The 25033-nt window shown below is 48.0% G+C and overlaps 2 protein-coding genes and 1 pseudogene across 7 annotated transcripts in view; 1 reads left to right on the forward strand and 2 right to left on the reverse strand.

Moving 5' to 3' along the window:
• Nucleotides 1-1072, forward strand: part of CKAP5 (cytoskeleton associated protein 5) — a 141703-nt gene extending 140631 nt beyond the window's left edge. For all 5 annotated transcript variants that reach the window (XM_053560495.1, XM_053560496.1, XM_053560497.1 and 2 more), the window contains exons 43-44: nt 32-183; nt 343-1072. In XM_053560495.1, coding sequence (XP_053416470.1) covers nt 32-183; nt 343-588 — 398 coding nt within the window. In that variant the 3' untranslated portion in view covers nt 589-1072. The remainder of the gene's footprint in view (nt 1-31; nt 184-342) is intronic.
• A 141-nt stretch (nt 1073-1213) lies between these two features.
• Nucleotides 1214-5193, reverse strand: LOC128564758 (40S ribosomal protein S15-like; annotated as a pseudogene).
• A 143-nt stretch (nt 5194-5336) lies between these two features.
• On the reverse strand, nt 5337-24983 carry F2 (coagulation factor II, thrombin). 2 transcript variants are annotated; one of them, XM_053560513.1, is made up of 14 exons: nt 24841-24983; nt 24348-24511; nt 23604-23628; nt 23322-23372; nt 21371-21476; nt 21140-21276; nt 18961-19275; nt 18523-18642; nt 18316-18442; nt 17654-17821; nt 17083-17256; nt 16666-16847; nt 5738-5808; nt 5337-5606 (listed from the first exon to the last, which is right to left on the reverse strand). In XM_053560513.1, the coding sequence occupies exons 1-14, from the start codon at nt 24917-24919 to the stop codon at nt 5463-5465; spliced, it is 1863 nt and encodes a 620-aa protein (XP_053416488.1). In that variant the 5' UTR covers nt 24920-24983; the 3' UTR covers nt 5337-5462. The 2 variants fall into 2 exon arrangements, with proteins under 2 accessions (XP_053416488.1, XP_053416487.1); XM_053560512.1 differs by having other exon boundaries at nt 24348-24604; nt 24841-24950.
• Nucleotides 24984-25033: the final 50 nt, after the last annotated feature.

The following is a 25033-nucleotide window of genomic DNA, read 5'->3' on the forward strand; positions in this document are numbered from 1 at the left end:
CTGAATGTTATTTCTACATTTTCCTCTCTAGGCATCTCCCCTCAGATGGAGGTCACATGTGTGCCCACTCCCACAAGCACAGTGTCCTCCATAGGTAACACAAATGGAGAAGAGGTGGGACCTTCTGTCTACCTAGAAAGGCTAAAGATCCTCCGGCAGCGATGTGGTCTAGACAATGCAAAGGTATTGCTCCTTTCCTTCTGCGTGGGGCAGGGAGGGCAGTGACAAGCAGATTAGGGAAGGCAGGCCCACAGAGATGTGGCTAAGTCTTGGTGCATGTTCTGGAGCTGCATCTGGACTGCTTGACCTGATCTGAGACTGTGTTTCCTCTTCTCTCAATAGCAGGATGACCGACCTCCACTGACCTCATTGCTTTCCAAACCAGCAGTCCCTACCGTCGCCTCCTCCACAGACATGCTGCACAGCAAACTCTCTCAGCTCCGAGAGTCACGGGAGCAGCACCAGCATTCAGACCTGGATTCTAACCAGACTCACTCTTCAGGAACCATGACCACATCTTCCTCCTCCACAGCTAACATTGATGACTTGAAAAAAAGACTGGAGAGAATAAAGAGCAGTCGCAAATGAAGCTGCCCTGTTCCCCTGGCACCCTGCAGCTTTAGTTTACTAAACTAGAAGTCCTCATAGTTTAAAGTGGCCTCAGCAGGCCTAGTGTACACAAACTGGTTGTATGTATCATGCCGTGGAGCTGAGGGAGGAGTCGTGTGGCACAAGCATTTGCACATACTCTGCTTCTCTTCTTCAGCGTCCCGCCATTCTAGAAGACTGTCTGTGGGTTAGTTTAGTGTACAGACTTGTAAACAGCTGCCTTCCTCTCAACTCAGACTAGTTTCCAGATCCTTTTTTTGTTTATTTTTATTTTCTCATTTGTAAAATTGTCCTAATCTTTCTTAGCTTTTAACTGTTAGAAACTCTTTACTAGTTTTCCTTTCATTTTGTGAGCTCTTCTCCCTGTCACCCCTGAAGGGTCACTGTATTCTGTATGAATGCATGGCATGATACAACTAATTTAAGAGTCTTTTATAAATAAAGTTTGCATTAACTATACCTGTCTCCCAAGATGCTCCATATTTGGGAGTGTTGAGCAGTTCTTTCTCTCACCTGTTTTGGTAGCAGTTGGGTATTGAGCCAATTAAAAGTTAATTATTACTTATGGAGTTTCACTTTTGCTTGACTGATGGCCATGGTGTTCTTTTATTCCTTTGGAATAGAAGGAACTTGCCTTTTCTGTGTTCCACAGGTAGCTCCTATGGAAGCAAAATCTTATCCTTCCCTGTTTTGAGATTTTTTTTTAAGCTATTTTATTTTAGTTATTTATTTATTTTTGAGACAGAATGTCACTATGTCGCCCTTGGTAGAGTGCCGTAGCGTTACAGCTCACAGCAACCTCAAACTCCTGGGCTTAAGCGATTCTCTTGCCTCAACCTCCCAAGTAGCTGGGACTACAGACACCTGCCACAATACCCAGCTATTTTGTTGTTGTTGTCATTGTTGTTTAGCAGACCCAGGTCTGGTTTGAACCCACCAGCCCCAGTGCATGTGGTTGGTGCCCTAACCACTGAGCTACAGGTGCCAAGCCCTGTTTTGAGATTTTGGTCATGACTTCTGTCCCATCATCACTAATGGTTCCAAGGAGCTCTTAAGCATTCTATCACTATGCTGCCCAAATGCGTGCAAGATTGCACCTCAGGATTATCTAGGCCACAGTGGTTCTCATGCTGTAACTGGGCTCGGATTCATTTGACCAATGGAGTTTAGGAAAGCTTAGTAGTTTCCTGCCTGGATATCTTGAGTTTCTTTTGGTCCAGACTAATGGTTCCTTTCCATACAGTCTGAGGAAGGACCAAAAAGTCAACTGAGTATTCACCTGTGGAATAAACGCCACATTTAGAAAAATTATTCAGGATGAAGGGGTTCTTTTTGTTTTTAGGACAAAGATGTTGTAGATTGATTGGGTCAATCAATATAATTCAAAGGAACATTTCTCTCATAGCCCACCTTTTTTTTTTTTTAACTGGAGAAATGTTGGCTGGGCAGCCTACTTGAGGGGGATGAAGTGGGAGGAGTGGGTGGCCCCAAGGCCAGGCCCACCGTGCTTCACAAGCTTATAGGTGACAGAGAACCCCTCTAGGTGGTGACCAATCATCTCAGGCTTGATCTCCACCTGGTTGAAGGTCTTGCCGTTGTAGACAACCACCATTTCAGGTAGGATGATACTGTCCCACACCTGTGTTTTCACAACCTCTGGCTTCTCCATGGGTTGCACCTCCTTGGCCTTACCCAAGCGCTTCAGCAGTGAGTCTGGCAGGCACTGTAAAGCTGTATCAGCTGCTCATAGGACATATCCAGGAACTGATCGAGGTCCACACCACGGTAGGTGAACTTGCAGAAGGTCCACGGCTTCTTTTGTTCCACTTCTGCCATCTTGTTGCCTTCCCTCACAGCCCACCTTTTATTCAAGAAATGAAAGATTGAAGCCAGGCTTGGTGGGTCATGCCTGTAATCCTAGCACTCTGGGAGGCCAAGGCAGGCAAATTACTTGAGCTCGGTTCAAGACCAACCTGAATTAAGATAGAGACCCTATCTCTACTTAAAATAGAAAAACTACCCAGGCATTGTGGGTAGGTGTCTGTAGTCCCAGCTACTCGAGAGGCTGAAGCAAGAGGATCACTTGAACCCAAGAGTTTGAACTATGAGCTATGATGCCATCGCCCTTTACCCAGGACAACAGATTGAGACTCTGTCTCAAAAAATAAAAAGAAATGAAAGACTGGGCAGTGCCTGTGGCTCAGTGAGTAGGGCGCCGGCCCCATATGCTGAGGGTGGTGGGTTCAAACCAGCCCCCGCCAAACTGCAACAAAATAATAGCCGAGCGTTGTGGCGGGTGCCTGTAGTCCCAGCTGCTCGGGAGGCTGAGGCAAGAGAATCGCGTAAGCCCAAGAGTTAGAGGTTGCTGTGAGCTGTGTGATGTCATGGCACTCTACCAGAGGGCGGTACAGTGAGACTCTTGTCTCTACAAAAAAAAAGAAGCGAAAGACTGAAAATGAATCCTCTATTAGTTTTCTATCAAATGAATCCTCTGTTAGTTTTCCAGGCATTGTTTTCAGGTGGCCCTTGCACCTCCTGAAATTTAAACTTGCCTCTCAAGACAGGAACATGGGAGAGGATATGTGTTTACTGAAGGGAAGATGGGCAAGTTTATTACTACGCTACAAGGACATATTTAGAAAGTGTGGCTGCGCTCAGGGTTGGAAATAGCACAGCTAATTTGAAAAACCCAAGTGACAGCTGTGATGCAGCAAAACAGTCTTGTGAGAATGTGTGCCCTTGTTTAATAAGCAGGTTCTGGGTGTTAACTAATTCTTAATCCCTTCCCCCTTGTTCTGGTTAAAGTTCTGGCTGCCAAGATCCTGCAAGCTCAACAGAATTTCCAGTTTTTACTTTCTGTTCCAGTCAACCAGAACCAAAGAATGAGGATGGAAAGCTGTTCTAGTTTTCTATTCCCTGAAAAATGAGGAAAAAAGGCAGGGGCAATGGTTCATGCTTGTAATCCTGCACTCTGAGAGTCTGAGGCAGGTGGACTGCTTGAGCTCACAAGTTCAAGAACAGCCTGAACAAGTGCAAGACCATCTCTAAGAAATAGCTGGGCATTATGACAGGCACCTGTAGTCCCAGCTACTCAAGAGGCTGAGGGCAAGAGAGTGTTAAGTGCACAAGTTTGAGATTGCTGTTAGCTATGACACCATGGCACTCTACTGACAGTGACAAAGTGAGACAGTCTCAAAAAAAATGAAAAAAAGGTGAGGTGAGGGGCTAAATGTAAAGATCCTAGGCCAAAAGTCACCATGTGGCATCTGCTCCATTCTTGATATACTATGGTCAAGGCAGACATTTGTCTTCACCCTTCCCCTGAGCTCAGGAGTGAGATATCTCAACAGACATAGCCATGCTCCATCCCCTACCAGTGACCTGTGCCAACAGTAACCTTGAAGAACATGCTGTGAAGTTCTGTGACACATAATGTTTAAGTCTGTTCAAATTATGAATCCATTTACATACCCTCGAGGTATCATTTCTTGGAAAAATTGCTCCAGTCTGATAACTGCTGCTTCAGGGAAAATTCCAGGAAGCAACAATGTATGGTCTATTTGCAGGCACCAGAGGAGGGAGGAGGTCAGTGGCAGAGCAATTTTGAGCAGCCAGGCCAGAAGCCCAGTCCAGTCACCAGGCGTAGTGAGAATCCAAGTGGGAGCGCTGTATGGAAAGCTTCCCAGGGTTCTAGGCACTGTGTTAAGCACACTAAGTTCTCGCCCTCAATCCTCATAACCTTACAAGGTAAGTAATGTCGTCATGCACATCTTTTATAACATACCATGGGCCCTTCATATCTGTGAGTTCTGCATCTCAGATTCAACCAACTATAGCTTGAAAATATTTGGGGTTAGGGGGCTCAGTGCCCATAGCACAGTGGTTAAGGTGATCACCACGTACACTAAGACTGGCGGGTTTGAGCCTGGCCCCAGTGTGCTAAACAATAATGACAACTGCAACAAAAAATAGCCGGGTGTTGTGGTGGGCGCCTGTAGTCCCAGCTACTTTGGAGGCTGAGGCAAGAGAATCGCTTAAGCCCAGGAGTTGGAGGTTGCTGTGAGCTGTGACACCACGGCACTCTACTAAGGGCAACAAAGTGAGACTATCTCAAAAAAAAAAAGAAAAAATACTGAGCCTTTTGGGGACATAGGCCTGACGTTTTAATGACATGAAGAAGGATTCAGGGACTTGTTAAGAAACTCACTATTCTCAGTCTGTCTCTTCTGTGATCCTAGAACAAACTCTTTACAGCTCTTATAGCATAGCAAGTAAAAGCACAGGCATCTCTCTACTATGTTTCAAGTCCTACTTTGACCTTGAAGAAAGTACTTCATATCTGTTCACTTACCTACCTCTTGTGAGGATTAAATAAGATATTCCATTAAAGCCCTGAGTATGGAACATTTAAATACTCATAAATTCGACCTGCCATCTCCCTTCTCACCTGACCTTGTTCCTTTTTTTTCTTTTCCCTTCCCCACCATCTGGCCCTGTTTTGAAGGTGGTAGATTTTTTTTTTTTTTTTTGGTTTGTTTATTTTTGGCTAGGACTGGGTTTGAACCCACCACCTCTGGTATATGGGGCCAATGCCCTACTCCTTTGAGCCGCAGGCACCGCCCCAAGGTGGTGGATTCTTAAAACCTATCCTGTTTATCCAGCAGTATTACTGGCTCATCCTGAGCCCAGTCCACAGAGCTGCCATCAATAGCACTGGGAGCATTGAGGATCATTGAGAAAAGAGTCACTTTTATTGAGAACTATAGTTCTAGAAACAAACCACAAAAATAATTCTTCCACTGGATTAGTTACTGTGATTTTTGCAGTGAGGAGACCAGGATGTGAGTGGCCTTCTAGCCTCCAAACTGATCAATGACCTTCTGTATCCACTTCTTTAGGCGAAACACGTGTGTGTAGAAGCCATATTTCCCATCCCGGTCACAGCCTTCTCCCCATGACACAATGCCTATTTGATACCATCTGTCGTTATAGGGGCTCTGAGGAAGAAAGAGTGGGTTTCCAATAAAGTCCAACATAACTGTTTCTGAATACTATAGTATGTCCTCACCCACCTCTCCCCACCCCTGGAAGATCTACCCATCAGGGCCTGGCCTTTCTAAAAGCTTACCTTCATGACAAAGGGTCCCCCACTGTCACCTTCACAGGCATCCCCTCGTTTCCCTTCATCTGGCTTGTAACCTTGAGAGAGAACAGCAGTGCTCAGGAGCAAAGCTCAGAGTCCAGCCAGGAGAGTGCCTACTTGCCCCCTTCTGGTCATCCTTGGCCTCTTCATTTCCTTACCCCACACATCCAATTCTTTTTTTTTTTTTTTCTTTCTTTCTTTTTTTTTGGAGACAGAGTCTCACTATGTCCCCCTGGGTAGAGTGCTGTAGTGTCACAGCTCACAGCAACCTCAAACTCTTGGGCTTAAACGATTCTCTTGCCTCAGCCCCCCAAGTAGCTGGGACTACAGGCGCCCACCACAATGCCCAGCTATTTTTTGGTTGCAGTTGTCATTGTTATTTGGCAGGCCCAGGCTGGATTTGAACCCGCCAGCTCTGGAGCATGTGGCTGGTGCCCTAGCCGCTGAGCTAAAGGCACTGAGCCACACACATCCAATTCTTTAGCAAAGTTTGTTAGGTCCCACCTTCAACAATTATCCCACTTCTCACCACTTCTACCCTTGGCCAAGTCATATACATCCCTTCCCTGAACCACTAGTTTCCCTAATTCTACTTCACCCATCTACAATCTACTCTCCACCCAACAGGCAGGGTGATGCTTTTATTTATGTATTTGTTTGTTTGTTTATTTATTTATTTATTTATTTATTTATTATTTTTGAGACGGGCCTCAGACTGTCATCCTGGGTAGAGTGCTGTGGCATCACAGCTCACAGCAACCTCCAACTGCTGGGCTCAAGCGATTCTCCTGCCTCCGCCTCCCAAGTAGCTGGGACTACAGGCGCCAGCCATAATGCCCAGCTATTGCAGCCGTCATTGTTGTTTGACAGGCCTGTGCTGGATTCAAACCCGCCAGCTCAGGTGTATGTGACTGGTGCTTTAGCCGCTTGAACCACAGGTGCTGAGCCAGGATGATGCTTTTAAAAAGTAAGACAGGGCAGCGCCTGTGGCTCAGTGAGTAGGGCACCGGCCCCATATACCGAGGGTGGTGGGTTCAAACCTGGCTCCAGCCAAATGGCCAGAACAAAAAAAGATAGCCGGTGTTGTGATGGGCGCCTCTGGTCCCAGCTACTTGGGAGTCTGAGGCAAGAGATTCAGCTAAGCCTAAGAGCTGGAGGTTGCTGTGAGCTGTGATGCCACGCACTCTACCGAGGGCAACAAAGTGAGACTCTGTCTTGACAAAAAAAAAAAAGTCAGACAAAGAAAGAAAAAAAATTTAAGTACAAAGAGTAAGTTAGATCACTGAGGGTAATGGTAGTTGCTTTTATCCAAATCTCCCCATACATCCTCCACAAACAATACATAACATCATGAACAACAAAACCTACACAAAAAAAAACATTCCTTCAACATTACTAGAATACAGAGAATCTCGAAACTTCAAATTAATTGTATATTTTATTGTCTATACCCATATATTAACCTGAAACAAAAATTACTCGTGTAACTAATACCAAATCTTGTGTGGGAATCAGAATGGAAAAATTTTATCTACTGATAAAAACAGGTGCAATCAAATTAGGAATCTTAGGGTGGGTGCGGTGGCTCTCGCTTGTAATCCCAGCACTTGAGAGGCCGAGGCAGGTGGATTGTCTGAGGTCACTGGTTCGAGACAGCCTGAACCAGAGTGAGACCCTCTCTAAAAAATAGCTGGGTGTTGTGGCAGGTGTCTGTAGTCCCAGTGACATGGGAGGCTGAGGCAAGAGGATTGCTTGATCCCAAGAGTTTAAGGTTGCTGTGAGCTAAGACGCCACAGCACTCTACCGAAGGCGACCAAAAGAGACTCTGTCTCAAAAAAAAAAATTAGGAATCTTATAAATTAACTCACTCTACAAAACAATTATGTTAAAACTAAATAGAAAGGGGGCGGTGCCTGTGGCTCAGTGAGTAGGGCGCCGGCCCCATATGCCGAGGGTGGCAAGTTCAAGCCCAGCCCGGCCAAACTGTAACAAAAAGAAAAAATACCCGGGCGTTGTGGCGGGTGCCTGTAGTCCAGCTGCTAGGGAGGCTGAGGCAAAAGAATCGCGTAAGCCCAAGAGTTAGAGGTTGCTGTGAGCCGTGTGACGCCACGGCACTCTACCCAAGGGCAGTACAGTGAGACTCCGTCTCTACAAAAAAAAAACAAAAAAACCTAAATAGAAGGGCGCCTGTAGTCCCAGCTACTTGGGAGGCTGAGGCAAGAGAATCGCCTACACCCAAGAGCTGGAGGTTGCTGTGAGCTGTAGATGCCACAGCTCTCTACCGAGGGCGACATAATAAGACTCTGTATCTAAAAAAATAATAATAAATAAAAAAATAGGACGGTGCCCGTGGCTCAGTGGGTAGGGCACCAGCCCCATATACCAAGGGTGGCAGGTTCAAACCCGGCCCCAACCAAATTGCAACAAAAAAATAGCCGGGCGTTGTGGCGGGCGCCTGTAGTCCCAGCTACTCTGGAGGCTGAGGCAGGAGAATCACCTGAGCCCCGGAGGTGGAGGTTGCTGTGAGCTGTGTGACGCCACGGTACTCTACTGAGGGTGATAGGGTGAGACTCTGTCTCTAAAAAATAAATAAATAAATAAATAAAAATAAAAATATCAGCTAGGCATTATGGCAGGTATCTGTAGGTATCTGTATACCTCTCCCAGGTATGTGGGAGGCTGAGGCAGGAGGATCACTTAAGCCCAGGAATTTGAAGTTGCTGTGAGTTAGTATGATGCTAGAGCACATTCGCTTGGGGCAACAGAGTTAGACTCTGTCTCAAAAACAAATAAATAAATAAATAAAAACCCAAGTCAGTATTTCAAAAATTAAAAATAGGTAGACAGAACAACAGAAAGAAATGAAAAGCAGAAAGTGCTTGAAATGGAACTCAAAGACCAAAGAAGTAATTTGAGACCTTGAAGAAGAAACATAAAACAATGGGAAAGAACTAATATTTAGAAAATAATCATAGAAAACTTCACAAAATTAGCAGACAACTTGAACATATGTATTGAAAGGCTCCATTGGGTACCTAGCAAAATTGACCTAAAAACAATCACTTCTGAAACATAGCCTAAAAAAAGTGAAGCTTAAAAGATGAAGAAAACATTCTCAAGTCCCACAAGCAAAAAGATCAAATACTTTACAAGAGCAAAACAGACTTTGAAAAAACAACAAATGGCTTGGCACCTGTGGCTCAAGCAGCGAGGGCACCAGCCACATACACCTGAACTGGCTGGTTCGAATCCAGCCCAGCCCACCAAACAATGACGGCTGAAACCAAAAAATAGCCAGGCATTGTGGCAGGCGCCTGTAGTCCCAGCAACTTGGGAGGCAGAGGCAGCAGAATCCCTTGAGCCCAGGAGTTGGAGATTACTGTGAGCTATGATGCCACAGCACACTCTACCCGGGGTGACAGCTTAAGACTCTGTCTCAAAAATAAATAATTAATTAATAAATAAATAATAAAAAACAACAAATAAAGCAAGCAATAAACTTTTTTTTAATTTTTGTAAAAAAATGTTAATGTATATATTTTAAGTTCAGGGAAAGAAAATGTGAGCCAGGAGGGATTTTGTTTGTTGGTTTTGTTTTTCTTGAGACAGTCTCACTCTGTTGCTCAGGCTAGAGTGCCATGGCATCAGTCTACCTCACAGCAACCTCAAATTTCTGGGCTTACACAATCTTCTTGCCTCAGCATTCCAAGTAGCTGGGACTACAGGCATGTACCACAATGCCTGGATAATTTTTCTGTTTTCTTTCTTTTTTTTTTTTTTGTAGAGACAGCGTCTCACTTTATGGCCCTCGCTAGAGTGCCGCGGCCTCACACAGCTCACAGCAACCTCCAACTCCTGGGCTTAAGCGATTCTCTTGCCTCAGCCTCCCGAGTAGCTGGGACTACAGGCGCCCGCCACAACGCCGGGCTATTTTTTGGTTGCAGTTTGGCCGGGGGTGGGTTTGAACCGCCACCCTCGGTATATGGGGCCGGAGCCTTACCGACTGAGCCACAGGCGCCGCCCTCTATTTTTTTTTCTTTTGTAGAGATAGAGTCTCACTTTACCGCCTTCAGTAGAGTGCCATGATGTCACAGGACTCACAGCAACCTCTAGCTCTTGGGCTTCCGCGATTTTCCTGCCTCAGCCTCCGGAGCAGGAGGAGGATTACAGGCGCCCGCCACAACCCGGGCTATTTTTTGGTTGCAGTTCAGCCAGGGCCGGGTTTGATCCCGCCACCCTCGGTATATGGGGCCAGCGCCCTACGCACTGAGCCACAGGCGCCACCCAATTTTTCTGTTTTCTTAATAGAGACCGGGTCTCACTCTTGCTCAGGCTGGTCTTGAACTTCGGAGCTCAAGGGATCCAACCCACCTCACCTGGCCAAGCCAGGGATTTTTATATCGAACTAACCTGATCTTCAGGTGTCAAGACCATAGAAAAACAGTTATAACAACTCAGGAAATTCTACACCCATGACCCTTGAAAAATCTAATAGACAAGTTTCACCTAACCTTAGAATGTATAACTTCAGTGAAAGGACTGAATTAACTGTTCAGACAAGTAGAAATAATGCAACTAAAAATATGAGAGGAATGGCTCAGCACCCGTAGCACAGTGGCTGTAGCGTGAGCCACATACACCAAGGATGGCAGGTTCAAACCCGGCCCGGGCCTACTAAACGACAATGACAACTGCAACAAAAAATAGCCGGGCATTGTGGGGGGCGCATGTAGTCCCAGCTACTTGGGAGGCTGAGGCAAGAGAATTGCTCAAACTCTTGGAGTTTGAGGTTGCTGTGAGCTGTGATGCCACTGCACTCTACTGAGGGTGACATAGTGAGACTCTGTCTCAAAAAAAAAGAGAGAGAGGAAAGTAAAATAAGCTCATTGATATAGGCAATAGGTGGGAATTCAAAGGCATAACTGGAAGGTTATTAAGAAAACAAGAAAGGAACCAAGAGCATTATATTTTATTTATTTTTTATTTATTTATTTATTTATTTTTCTTAGACAGTCTCACTCTGGAACCCAACTAGAGTGCTGTGAAATCACAGCTCACAGCAACCTCAAATTCTTGGGCTTAAGCAATCCTCATGCCTCACTTTTTCTATTTTTAGTAGAGACAAGAGTCTTGCTATTTTCTAGACTGCTCTTAAACTCCTGAGCTCAAGTAATCCACCCACCTGGGCTTCCCAGAGTGCTAGGATTACAGGCATGAGCCACCATGACTGGCCCAAGAGCATTTTATTTATTTATTTATTTTATTATTATTATTTTTTTTTTTTAGAGACAGAGTTTCACTTAGTCACCCTTGGTAGAGTGCCTTGGCGTCACAGCTCACAGCAACCTCCAGCTCTTGGGCTTAGGTGATTCTCTTGCCTCAGCCTCCCGAGTAGCTAGGACTACAGGCGCCCACCACAATGCCCAGCTATTTTTTTGTTGCAGTTTGACCAGGGTCAGGTTCAAACCCGCCACCCTCAGTATATGGGGCCAGCACCCTATTCACTGAGCCACAGATGCCACACACCAAGAGCATTTTAAACAAGTGTAAGCCCAAAGATAACTACTAAGATAAAATCAAACCTTTCTAATATTTAAATATTTTAAAAAGAAATGAAAAGACCACATAGAGGGAAAATACAGCAAAAAACAGTGCACACAGTAATTACCAAATAGTGAGAGTTAATTCTATCAATCATCAATATGAGTGGGCTTAACTCACCCATTTAAAAATAAAAAGAATTTTAGTTTGACTCACAAAGCAAGACCCATCTATGCTATATATAAGAGACACACCAAAAACAAAGTGATTCATAGAAGCTAAAATTAAAAGGATGGGCAAAGATATATCAGGCAACCGGAAATAAAAAGAGAACAGAGATAGTACTTCTGAAGTTGGAAATAATTTAAAGAAAGACACTTTTAATGCTAAAAGCCAAATTCACAATGAATAAATAACAGTTATAAATATCTGCACCAAATAACAAAGTGACCAGATGGATAAAAAAAATTACAAAAGGTACAAGGAAGCAGATAGATTTTAGGGGACCATGCATGATGACTCATCACCTGTAATCCTAGCACTCTGGGAGGCCAAGCCAGGAGAACCACTTGACCTCAGGAGTTCGAGACCACCATAATTATTTTGCTGTTATTAAGAGCCAGACCCTGGCCTGGTGCAGTGGCTCACGCCTATAATCCTAGCACTCTGGGAGGCCAACGCCGGTGGATAGCTTGAGTTCACGAGTTTGAGACCAGCCTGAGCAAAAGTGATACCCTATCTCTACTAAAAATAGAAAAACTGAAGCAGGCTCAGCGCCCGCAGTACAATAAGTACAGCTCCAGCCACATGCACAGAGGCTGGCAGGTTCAAACCCGGTCCAGGCCAGCTAAATAATAATGACAACTGCAAGAAAAAAATAGCGTTGTGGCTGGCGCCTGTAGTCCCAGCTACTTGGGAGGCTGAGACAAGAGAATTGCGTAAGCCCAGAGTTTGAGGTTCCTGTGAGCTGTGAAACCACAGCACTCTACCGAGGGTGACATAGTGAGACTCAGTCTCAGAAAAAGGCCAGGCCTGGTGGCTCAGGCCTGTAATCCTATCACTCTGGAAGGCTGAGGTGGGTGGATTGCTTGAGCTCACAGGTTCGAGACCAGCATGAGCAAGGGCAAGACTCCCGTCTCTACTAAAAATAGAGAAACTGAGGCAAGAGGATCACTTGAGCCTGAGTTGGAGGTGGCTGTGAGCTATGACACCATGAGCAATTAATAAGTAAGCCTATTATTTTTCCATTATGTGCCTCATTCATTCTGTTTTTGGCACTCTACCCAGGGCAACAGCTTGAGACTGTCTAAAAAAAAAAAAAAGAAAGAAAGAAAAGAAAAGAAAAAGAAAAACTGAGGCAAGAGGATTGCTTGAGACCAAGAGTTAGAGGTCACTGTGAGCTATGATGCCTTAGCACTCTACCCAGGGACTCTGTCTCCAAAAAAAAAAAAAAAATGGCTGGGCGCTCATAGCTCAGCCACATACTCTGGGGCTGGTGGGTTCAAACCTGCCCCAGGCCTGCTAAACAAAAATACATAGCTGAGCGTTGTGGTGGGCGCCTGTAGTCCCAGCTACTTGGGAGGCTAAGGCAAGAGAATTGCTTAATCCCAAGTGTTTGAGGTTGCTGTGAGCTGTGACACCATGGCACTCTACCAAAGGCAACATAATGAGACTCTATCAATTAAAGAAAAAGAGCAAGACACCATCTCAACTAAAAATAGAAAAACTAGCCAGGTGTCATGGCAGGCACCTGTAGTCCCCGCTATTTGGGAGGTTGAGGCAAGAGGATCCCTTGGACCCAAGAATTTGAGGTTACTGTGAGCTAGATGTCTCCAAAAAAAAATTTTTTTTTAAAGAGAAAAACAAGGGGGCAGTGCCTGTGGCTTAAGGAGTAGGGTGCCAGTCCCATATGCCGGAGGTGGAGGGTTCAAACCCAGCCCCGGCCAAAAACCACAAAAGAAAAAAAAAAAAAAAGAGAGAGAGAAAAACAAGGGCAGCGCCTGTGGCTCAAAGGAGTAGGGTGCCGGCCCCATATGCCAGAGGTGGCGGGTTCAAACCCAGCCCTGGCCAAAAGAACACTAAATAAATAAATAAAGATAAAAACAAAATTAATGAGGCACATAATGGAAAAATAATAGGCTTATTTATTTAATTAGTCAAATTCCTAAGTATTTGTTTTTGCAAAACTGGCAAAGCAGTAGCTAATTTATTCAAGAAAAATAAGAAAGAAATCACAAATATATAAAATAAGGTGCCAAGGAGAAAAAAATCAAAAAACAATACACTGCAGCACTCCAGACAAAATACTAGTAGGCCAGAGGCTGTGGCTCATTCCTGTAATTCTAGTACTTTGGGAGGCCAAGGCAGGAAGATTGCTTGAGCTCAGGAGTTCCAGACCAGCCTGAACAAAAGCAAGATTTCTGTCTCTAGAAAAAATAGAAAAATTATCTGGACGTGATGGCACCTAGAGTCCTAGTTACTTGCAGGCTAAGACAGGCGAATTGCCTCAGACCAGGAGTTTGAGGTTGCAGTGAGCTATGGCCATAGCACTGCACTCTAGCTGGAGTGACAGAGCATCTTAAGAAAAAAAAAAAGCATGGCTTGGCGCCTGAGGCTCAAGTGGCTAAGGTGCCAGCCACATACACCTGAGCTGGCGGGTTCCAATCCAGCCCAGGCCTGCCAAACAACAATGATGGCTGCAACCAAAAAATAGCCAGGCGTTGTGGCAAGTGCCTGTAATCCCAACTACTTAGGAGGTGGAGGCAGGAGAATCGCTTGAGCCCAGGAGTTGGAGGTTGCTGTGAGCTGTGATGCCACAGCACTCTACCCAGGGTGACAGTTTGAGGCTCTGTCTCAAAGAAAAAAAAAAAAAAGCAGAAGAAAAATACACTAGTAGATTTGAACATATGGGAAATCTTCTTTTTTCAGTTTTTGGCCAGGGCTGGGTTTGAACCCGCCACTTCCAGCATATGAGGCCAGCACCCTACCCCTTTGAGCCACAGGCGCCGCCCAGAGAAATCATTTCTTCTTCTTGGATAGAATGACTACTGGACTCAGTCCATCTGTCAAACACTATATCTTCTCTACCCTCATAATGGGAATACTTGTGCATTCTTTGTTTTTATTTTTGTTTGTTTTTGTTTGTTTGTTTGTTTGTTTGTTTGTTTTTTTGTAGAGACAGAGAGTCTCACTGTACCGCCCTCAGTAGAGTGCCGTGGCGTCACACGGCTCACAGCAACCTCTACTCTTGGGCTTATGCGATTCTCTTGCCTCAGCCTCCCGAGCAGCTGGGACTACAGGCGCCCGCCACAACGCCCGGCTATTTTTTTTTGTTGTTGCAGTTTGGCCGGGGCTGGGTTTGAACCCACCACCCTCGGCATACGGGGCCGGCACCCTACTCACGGAGCCACACAGAGCCCCAAGCTGTCGCCCTGGGTAGAGGGCTGTGACATCACAGCTCACAGCAACCTCCAGCTCCTGGACTCAAGCGATTCTCCTGCCTCTGCCTCCCAAGTAGCTGGGACTACAGGCGCCTGCCACAACGCCTGGCTATTTTTTGGTTACAGCTGTCATTATTCTGGCAGGCCCAGGTTGGATTCAAACCTACCAGCTCAGGTGTATGTGGCTGGCACCTTAGCCACTTGAGCCACAGGCGCCCAGCCTGTTTTTGTTTTTGTTTTGTAGAGACAGAGTCTCACTTTATCGCCCTTGGTAGAGTGCTATGGCGTCACAGCTCACAGCAACCTCCAACTCCTTGGGCTTAGGCGATTCTCTTGCCTCAGCCTCCCGAGTAGCTGGGACTACAGGCACCCACCACAACGCCCAGCTATTTTTTGGTTGCAGTTTGGCTGGGGCTGGGTTTGAACCCTCCACCCTCGGTATATGGGGCCAGCGCCCTACTCACTGAGCCACGGGCGCCGCCCTATTTGTGCATTCTTTAACTGGGGATGCATTTTCCCTCTGACCACAGGAAGAAGCATCCAGGTCTCACCCACCTCAGTCTCTCAGAGTGCTAGGATAAGAGGTGTGAGCCACCACACCCTGCGTCTACATAAAAAAATTATTTAAGGGCAGCACCTGTGGCTCAAGGAGTAGGGTGCCGGTCCCATATGCCAGAGGTGGCGGGTTCAAACCTAGCCCCGGCCAAAAACCAAAAAAAAAAAAAAAAAATTATTTAAGTTTTTTTTTTTTATTTTTTTTTATTTTTTTTGTAGAGACAGAGTCTCACTTTATGGCCCTCGGTAGAGTGCCGTGGCCTCACACAGCTCACAGCAACCTCCAACTCCTGGGCTTAAGTGATTCTCTTGCCTCAGCCTCCCGAGCAGCTGGGACTACAGGCGCCCGCCACAACGCCCGGCTATTTTTTGGTTGCAGTTTGGCCGGGGCCGGGCTTGAACCCATCACCCTCGGCATATGGGGCCGGCGCCCCACCGACTGAGCCACAGGCGCCGCCCCAATTATTTAAGTTTTTAAAATAAGTCAGATCATTTATTCACCTGCCCCAAACTCCCCAGTAAGTTCCCATCTTACTCAATAAAAGCCAAAGTCCTTCAAGGCCCTAAGGAAAAGTGCTTGTACTCTGCCTCCTACCACCTCCATCTATCCATTGGTGCCCTTTCTATGTTTACTGAGCTCCAGCCCCACCCTGAACTCCTAAGACAAGCATTCTCCTGCCCCAGGGCCTTTGCATCTGCTGTCTCCTGGGCCTACAGAGCATTCCCCTAGATACACCTGGCTGACTCCTTCCTTCACTCTCCCAGTCTTTGCTCAAACACCACCTTCTCAGAGAGGCCTTCTCCAGCCTCCTCCAGCCACATCAGTGAGAAGATTACCTCCTCACTCTCTCCCTTACTATACTTTGTTTTTCTTCATAGCACTTTCAGGGATTGATGTTCTGGACCGGTTTGTTGATGTTCCCTGCTTCTAGGAAGGAAGCTCTCCGAGGACATAAGCATTGTCTGTTTGGGCCCCTGTTGCATATACGCTAGAATGCTACCTGGAACATGGTAGGTAGGTGCTCAATAAACATTTGCTGAATGAACCACTGACTCACTGGATGAATGAATGAATGGTGTTTCCTCACCTCACAGCCTCCTGTTGCTACTCAGCTCACATATACTGAACACTTTGCTGGTGACTGGCACCATGCCAAACATGTGCTCGTATCACATAACCTTATAGAATAGAGGCTTTTTCCTCCATTTTACAGAGTGAAAAAACTAAACCACCAAGAGGTTAGGCAACTTGCCCAAAGTCATATGGCTTGTAAGCGACTAGAGCCAAGACTTGAACCCAGGTTTGTACTTGTAACATGTCCAGTTCTCCCAACCTCAGACCCTCTTGGTCCCGTGGCCTGCAAGGCTCAGAATTACCAGCACAGAACATGTTGTCAGTGATGCGGATCCGGGTGGAGGCCTTGCAGACCTGACGCTCCACGAGGGGCAGATTCACCACCTGCAGGACTTTGGGCTGCCCCTCTTCAGTGCTGGGTGTCCACTTCTCCTTCAGGTTGCCCCAGCCTGTCACTCGCCCTTTGTATCCAGCCCGGAACAACCTTTAGGGAAGGGAAAAGGACCTGGTGAAAACCAGCTCCTAGAAGAGCTTCTTGGCCCCCGCTCCATTCATTAGTGACCAAAACCTAAAACCCTGATGCTGGAAAAAACTTTTAGGTTCACTCCAAGAAATAGGCCTGGAAAAGGAGAAGGGACTTCTGGAAGGCTACTCAGCATGAGAGCCAGGCCTGCACCCAGCCTCTGCCCCCTCAGCCAGTAGCCCTCTGGCCACCCCACCTGGCTACTATCTCCTTGTCGGGCAGGCACACAGGGCGAATGTAGTCACTGAAGGTGATGGGCTTCTTAAGCTTCAGCAGGGCAATGTCCCTGTCCAAGTTCTCCCGCCAGTTGTACCTGGGGTGGATGTAGACCTTTTCCAGCATGGAGATCTTTTCAATGTTTCGCTCGTACCTGTGCAGAGCCCAACAGAGCAGTGGAGAAGCTGTAGGTCTACCCAATGAGGGCCAGCCAGTTCCCTGAGGAAGGAAACTGCCTGCTCTCAGGCTCTAGGAGTCAGGGTGACCACCCCCTGGTCGCTTTGTTCTGGCCCTAAAGCCACACAGGGCTTTGGAGTCAGATACCCCAGGCAGGGGAGCTGGAAGCAAACAATGATTTCATCCTCTGTCCCCAGCTTCCAAGCCTTGGTCAGGACATGACCAAACGGACCTTCCAACAGGGCCTGCTCAGATGTCATGTTGTGAGGGATGTACAGACATAGCCCACATGCCCCAAGGTCACCAGAACCCCTCATGGTCCCTCTGGAAGACTCAGACCTCTGCCAGACACCCGTGGACTACAACTTCTGTACCTGGTACGGGAGTGCTTGCCAATGCGCACCAGAATGTCATTCTCAGTGAAGTTCTTGTCCCAGGGTGGGTACAGAAGGCAGTGGGCAGCAGTGAGGACCCAACGGTCACTGATGAGGCTGGCTCCACACAATAGTTCCTGGGGATTCTTCTGGAAAAGCATCACCTGCCTAGGAAGGGAAGCAGGAAGCTTAGGAGCTAGGGGCTGCCTTTCTACCTACCCTGGTCTAAGAACTAGTGGGACAGAGCTGCCTCCTAGGTCCAGGTCCCAGCTTGACCTGGCTGCCCTTGGGGACTGGATCCTCTACAGTGATGAGGGGTGGATTTATGTTTTTTGTATCCCCTTCTCCAGCTTCTTCCAGTCCAGAGTTGACACAGCTTAGCACAGCTCTGGAGTCAAAAGAACTGGAGTCAAATTTTGACCGTGCAACCCATTAGTAGGTGCTTGGGACAGTCACTTAATTCATAGAGCCTCAGCTTTGCCATCTGGTTAGGACATAGAAATAGTGAACCCGATCCCACAGGGGTTCTGTGAGGAGAGGTGAGGTCATGGGTGCTCAGCTATTATTATCCATGGGCAGGGTGGTCTTCCATGGCTGGGGGGGGTGGCGGGTGCAGGTAGCATGTGCCCACACGGTGTGTGGTAGTGCAGCCCCGGACGCACCAGGGTGCGATGCCGATCTCCGCATCCCAGCCCTCCACAATGCGCCCCTCTATGTAGGACTCCAGAAGTTCCTCTTCTGTTTTGTCCTTCACCGACTTCTTCTCAAACAGAGGCCGCAGCCCACAGTCTGCAGAGCAAGCCAGGCTGTAAGGGGCCAATCCAGGCCACCAGCCCCACAGCCCCTGCACAGTGATGCCAAAGCCTCACCTGCCTCCCCGGCACCGAAGGTCTTCGGATTGAAGAAGGTCTGGAATTCACTGGTGGTGGTGCGCCCTTCAATGGCTGTGTCCGGGTCCAGCTCATCTCCTTCCTCATACATAGCCTCTTCTGGAGGGACCCAGGCACTGGCTGAGACTGGGCTGGGCTATTCATCACCCACCTCTAGGACACCCCTATTAGCCTAGCTGGACTTAAGGCCATCTGGTACAGGGTTAAGAGTGCATATACGCCTGGATTATCAAGTAATGTAACCTCCCACAGCCTCAGTTTACTTATTTGCCAAGTGGGCATAGAACCTACCACCACCCAGTCACTATAAGACTGTAACAAATGCACTCAGCTAGTAAACCTAAGATAAGATTGTTGGTCTTTATTTTCCCCTAGGCTTTGTCCTCTGCATTCAAGCCCCCTGCCCTGTCTGCTCACCACAGTAGTTGAGGTCGCAGTACTCAAAGTCACCAGGCTTATCCGCCACATAGCACCATGCACCCTCCTCATCGCCATCTGGGTTGCGACAGAAGTTCTCCACCAGCGGCACCTCTGGGCTAAAGTCTTGGTCCTTGCTCAGAGCCTTGGCCTCTGTGCTGGCCCAGGACAGGCAGGGGGACCCCTGTGTGGTCACGGCCAGGCTTCCCTGGTACCGCTTGCCCCGATCAGGGATGCACTGCTCCTGTGGAGGTGACTCATTCAACCTGGAGTCTCTGGAGCGAGGAGTCATCTCGACAGTGGAACGCTCTTGGCCTGGTGGGTGAGGAGGCAGGGAGTAGCGTGGGCAGAACCACACACAAAGCCAGACACATGAGGATTGGAATCCCTGTCTTGCTGCTTTTTAAGTGACCTTGGGTTACTTAACCCCTCTCTGAAGTTACCAATGTCATTCTTGCAGGTTTGTCGAGAGGGTTAAACAAAATATACAGCACAAGTGTCTGACACAAAATAAACCAGTGATAGTAAGCAGATAACCCCACCAGGGCTGTCTGTAATCAACTGGTAGTGACTGTCTAGGAGGATTATGTTTTCACAGGGGCACAGCAGGAAAGATTGCTGGGATCCACTAAGGATGTCTCACCTGGCAGTAGGTCAGTTTCTCCATGCCTGCAATATGCTTATCATTAGTGTGTATGTTGGGTGGAGGATAAAGGTAGCGAGTTTCACTAGGATGATTAGTAACTTTTTAGAAGACTAGTCCCAGGATCAAATAATGGATCCAACAGGGATGCACAGAGAACAAAAAACACCAACACATGTTTGGAGGATGAAAGTAAGGGTACGAATTCCCATCCTTTGCCCTGTGACTTTTACAGGCTGAAGTGTATTTCACCTCTTAACTTTGGCCTTGAACATGTACTTGCTCTGGCCAATGGAACATGGGCACAAGTGACTGTGCCAGTTCTGAGCTTAGGCTTTAGGACAAATGGAGTGCTTGGCTCACGTAGTGGTTAGGGTGCCAGCTACATACACCAGGACTGGTAGGTTTGAACCCGGCCTGGGACTGCTAAAAAACAATGACAATTGGAACAAAAAAAATAGACAAGTGTTATGGCGGGTGCCTATAGTCCCAGCTACTTGGGAGGCTGAGGTAAGAGAATCACTTAAGCCCAAGAGTTTGGGGTTGCTGTGAGCTGTGACATGGCACTCTACCAAGGGTGACAAAGTGAGACTCTGACGGGCGGTGCCTGTGGTTCAGTGAGTAGGGCGTCAGCCCCATATACTGAGGGTGGCGGGTTCAAACTCGGCCCTGGCAAAACTGCAACAAAAAATGGTTGCATGTTGTGGCGGGCACCTGTAGTCCCAGCTATTCAGGAGGCTGAAGCAAGAGAATCGCCTAAGCCCAGGAGCTGGAGGTTGCTGTGAGCTGTGACGCCACAGCACTCTACCAAGGGCAACAAAATGAGACTCTGTCTAAAAACAAAAAAAAAAAGACAAATGATATATGTCTGCTCATTTTTTGTGCTCCTGCCATCACCATGAGAAGATCTTCCCCAAGCATTTGCTGCCTTTCAGCCTTAGCCTCAGAGCAGTTTGGAGCCAATAAGTAGCAAGAAGCCATGCTCAGCCAGAGCCATTGTTTGAAGCAGAACCACACAGCCAAGCCTGCATCACTTGACCCCACAGACACATCAGCAGATGCAGCCAAGCTCAACAGAGCCACTCCCACCAATCCTCGTTGCAGAAGGAAGAAATGCTAATGTGGTATGCCTCGGAGATGTTGCAATGGTTTGTTTGGCAGCATTATCATGATTATGCTATCTAACACACTATGGGAAATAATTACAGAATCATGAAGAGCTGAATTGCATGCAGCTTGCTCTGATGCTCAGAATAGGGCGTGTAGTCTGAATGGCTAGGGAAGGTTTCCTGGAGGGAAGGGTGCCCGAGCAGGAAGTAAGCACATTTAGAATACGCCACAGCCTGGATCGTAAGGAAGGACCAGGGAGGGGAAGGGTGCTGGCAGTCAACTCCCCAGGTCCCCAGACTTCATTGATCAACAGGTACAAATGTGTTTTGAATGCCTGCCAGGCCCCATGAAGGGCCTTGGCCATGGACTGGGTCATCACCCCATGAAGGGCCTTGGCCATGGACTGGTTCATCACCCCAGGCTCACCACAGACAGGGATGCTGCATTTCTCCCTCCGCACCGTGGGGTCTGTGGTGTAGCACCAGGGTCCTGTGGTGCTACCGTCTGGGTTGCGGCAGAAATTCTCCTGCAGGTCAGCCCCTGGATGGCTGGTGGAATTGACTCTGAAATAGAAAATTGCCCAGTAGAATGTTATGCCTCCCAGTTTCCCTGCTTCCTGTCCTCAGGCCCTGGGGGACAGACCTGTCCATTACTCACTCAGGCTTATGTGGGTAGTGACTCCGCCATAGCTGGCACTCGATGCCTGAGTAGGTAAAGTTCACATGCCCTCGGTAGTTCATACCCAGACCCTCAGCACAGTTACCTGCAGAGACCGGGTCAACATCAGATCCTGAGGATCTGTCCCCATTTCTTAGCAGACCTCTGTCTATCCATCCTCACCAAGCTCTCTCTGATTCACTATCCTTAATCTGCTCTTGCTCAGCACCTCCCCTGAGCCCAACAATTTGCCAATCCATTTAACAGTAGTCACCAAATATTCACTGAGTATCTACCATGTGACAACCATGTGACAGGCATAGTGCTGGGTACTAAGGACATATTGATGAATAAGACAGTCACAGTCAAGGGAGGTCCCTACTCTCATGGAGCTTCTGTTCACTGACTCCTCATGGCCAGCAGGATGAAAAAGTAAACAAGGTTCTTTTAATCAGGCCCTGGTCTGCCTGTCCCTGTCAGCTTGGCTCCTTGGGCCTCAGTGCCTTTGCACATACTGCTTCGTCTGCCCACAGTGCTCTCCTGTTTGTTCATCAATGCATCCCACAGGCCAGGCAGAACTCTGCTTCTTCTGGGAATCCGTCTATCCTGCTAGCAAACCAGATGCTTTTTCTCTTGTGTTTTCTTGGCACCTTGAACAGAGCATTTCTTTTTTGTAGAGACAGAGTCTCACTTTATGGCCCTCGGTAGAGTGCCGTGGCCTCACACAGCTCACAGCAACCTCCAACTCCTGGGCTTAAGCGATTCTCTTGCCTCAGCCTCCCGAGTAGCTGGGACTACAGGCGCCCGCCACAACACCCGGCTAGAACAGAGCATTTCTAGCAATCACTTCATTTTGTATTTTTGTTTTCCAATGAGATTGTGAGTTATTTGAAGGGAGGGACTGTATTTGATTTTCTTAAAATCCCCTAACACAGTGCCTGGTAGGGCTTAATACATGTAAATTGCTTGTTGAGTAAGTTATCTAACAAGTGAAAGCATGCCCAGTGAGTAGAGTGCCATGTAGAGAAACCTGTTGTCATACTGAAGATGTGTTCAGAATGCTGGGAAGGAGGGAGGAGGCTCTCTGAAGGCTCAGTGAAGGTGGTAGCATTTGAACCAGTCCCTGAAGGACAGGAAAGTGTTACAAAGGCGGTGATGGTTGCTCCAGAGGAAAGTAATAACATAAGCAAGGCCCAGGAAATAGAAACACTTTGGCGTATTTAGAGAAGTCCTTGCTGTTAGAGTAGCTGTGGGTTTGGGTTCATATTTGGTGCAGTGGGAGGGCAGGCTAGAAGGAGAGTGTTCCAGGCTAAGAAGCCTGTGGTTTACTCTGTGTGTAGGGGGAGCCCCTAAAGGTTTTGGAAAACAAACATGATATGATTCAAACTCTTACAAGGGTGGGCACAACCTCAGGTCAAGCAAATGAAAGACAGACCTTAAACATTAAGGTATTATCCCTTCATTCAGTTGTTCCTCCAGCATTAATCAACTTTTTTTTTTTTGAGACATAGTCTCATTCTGTTACCCTCAGTAGAGTGCTGTTGCATCATAGCTCACAGCAACTTCAAATACTTGGGCTCAAGCAATTCTCTTGCCTCAGCCTCCCAAGTAGCCAGGACTATAGACACCAGCCACAATGCCTGGCTATTTTTAGAGATGGGGGTCTCACTCTGGCTCAGGCTGGTCTAAAACCTGTGAGTTCAGGCAATCCACCGGCCTTGGCCTCCCAGAGTGCTGGGATTATAGGTGTGAGCCTCTGCACACAGCCAGCATTAATCATCTAACTGTTGGATACAGAGCTTGATGCAAAGATACAACCTTGACCTCGGGAACAGAAGGCAATGTCATATACTAGAGACTGCCACCGCTGGACCATGCTCCTGACCAGCCCCTGCCCTCCTCTTCTCCCAAGCCCCTCCATCGGCCCCACACGCTGTGGTCAGTTGCTCACCTTCCATACAGTCATTGAACTTTTCTCGTGGCTTCCTCACTGACGCACAAGCTGGAAAAGACCCAGAAACAGCTTTTGGATTGGGGTGAGGGAGGATGGGCTGAGTTGAGGATGAGTGGGATGACATTGAGAAAAAGAGATGGATAGAAGAAAGGAAAGAAGAAAGGGGGTGGGGTGGGTGGATGGATGATTGGATGTACCAAAAGATTCTCTGGGATAGAACATTCCCTAAGTGGGGTCCCCAGGCCTCCCTTCCTGGGGCAAACCCTTCCCAGTGCTCACCTGTGTACTTGGCCCAGAATACATCCTAAAAAACAAGGGCTGGAAGTAAGACTACGGCAGGATCCTGTTTTGTTTTGTTTTAGTAAACTTTATGTCTTCTCCTCATAATTTCCTCTTTACTTCACCTTGGTCACATAGCGGGCAGACTCTACACAGGTTTGTGGCAGAATCTCCTACTTTCGTCTCCAAAAGGAGAAGAGCATTTGATGACAGGGTAGTCCCCCCAACACACACACCAAGACTGAACAGGGATACACTTGGGCTAGGGGAGATGGGAGAAGACGGAGTGTTTGGCCCCAGCAGAGACTCCCTCCAGAAGGGGAAGGCTGCACAGGAACTCCAGGAATACTGAGGCCTGAGCCCAAGGTTCCTGGGCTCCAGAGTCGCAGTCCCCAAGGGGTGGCACAGAAGCAGCAGAAAGACTGCAGCTGAAGAGATCCAGTGGGCCAGGGCCATGGGCTCCAGAGAGCCCTATCACAGACAGACGTCTGAAGACAGAGGAGGCCTCCCAAGGTCATGGAGCTGTACTAGACTCTGGAACCTCGTCACAGCCCAGGGGTAGGGACCCCCAAGAAAGGCTGGGGATGCCCATCTTGCCAGCCCAGTAAAATGGGATTCAGAGTTGAAATTAAGTTCTCAACAGCAAAGAAGCGAGGAAGTTCCCCACTCTCCTCCCCTGTGGCTCTAGAGCTATGCCCCCATGAGGGATGCTGCCGACCGCCCTCTGAGCAGCATGGGGCTCACCGTGGTGCTGGACAACTCCAGGGCCTCAAAAGCCTCCTCGTAGCTGCACGGCTCCTCCAAACACTCCCGCTCCAGGTTGCCCTTGCGCAGCTCCTCCAGGAAGCCACTATTGGCGCGGCGGACCCGCTGGAGCAGGGACAGCGCTTGCTGAGGGGCCAGGAACACTGCAGTGGGAGGGTCGTGGGACAGTAGGCTCTGGAGCCAAGCTGTCTTGGAAGCATGTCTGCCCTGCCCCACCAGCTTCTGCGAGGAGGTATCTGGGATGGTGGAAGTACCCAGAAGGCTGCTGAATGAAGCCCCCTAGCTCCCTGCCTTTCATCAGTTGCCTCAGCCCACTCCCCACATTGACAGAAAGAAGCAACTGCCCTCTGGCCAGCCCCAGAGCTCCTGGCTCCTTCTCTAAGCTAGACACCCTGGGCTGGGACCCACCTAGGGGCTGGTCCCCCATGTTCTCTGTGGAGCCAGGAGATCCCAGCCTGCGAGCCCCCCTTACCATGCTGGCTGTGCACAAGGCTACACAGGGCAGCCAGAGCCAGGCAGCCAGGTAGCCGCAGGCCTCGGACGTGCACCATAGTGTGTCAGCTCCTGGGACTCTGAGAGACAATCCTGACCCCTGCGAGTTAATGTTGAACTAACATGAAGAAATCAGCAGAGAGGTAGAGGTCATTAGGTCAGGGCCATGAGGA

The sequence above is a fragment of the Nycticebus coucang genome, chromosome 14 (assembly GCF_027406575.1).
Source record: "Nycticebus coucang isolate mNycCou1 chromosome 14, mNycCou1.pri, whole genome shotgun sequence".
Lineage (NCBI taxonomy): Eukaryota > Metazoa > Chordata > Mammalia > Primates > Lorisidae > Nycticebus > Nycticebus coucang.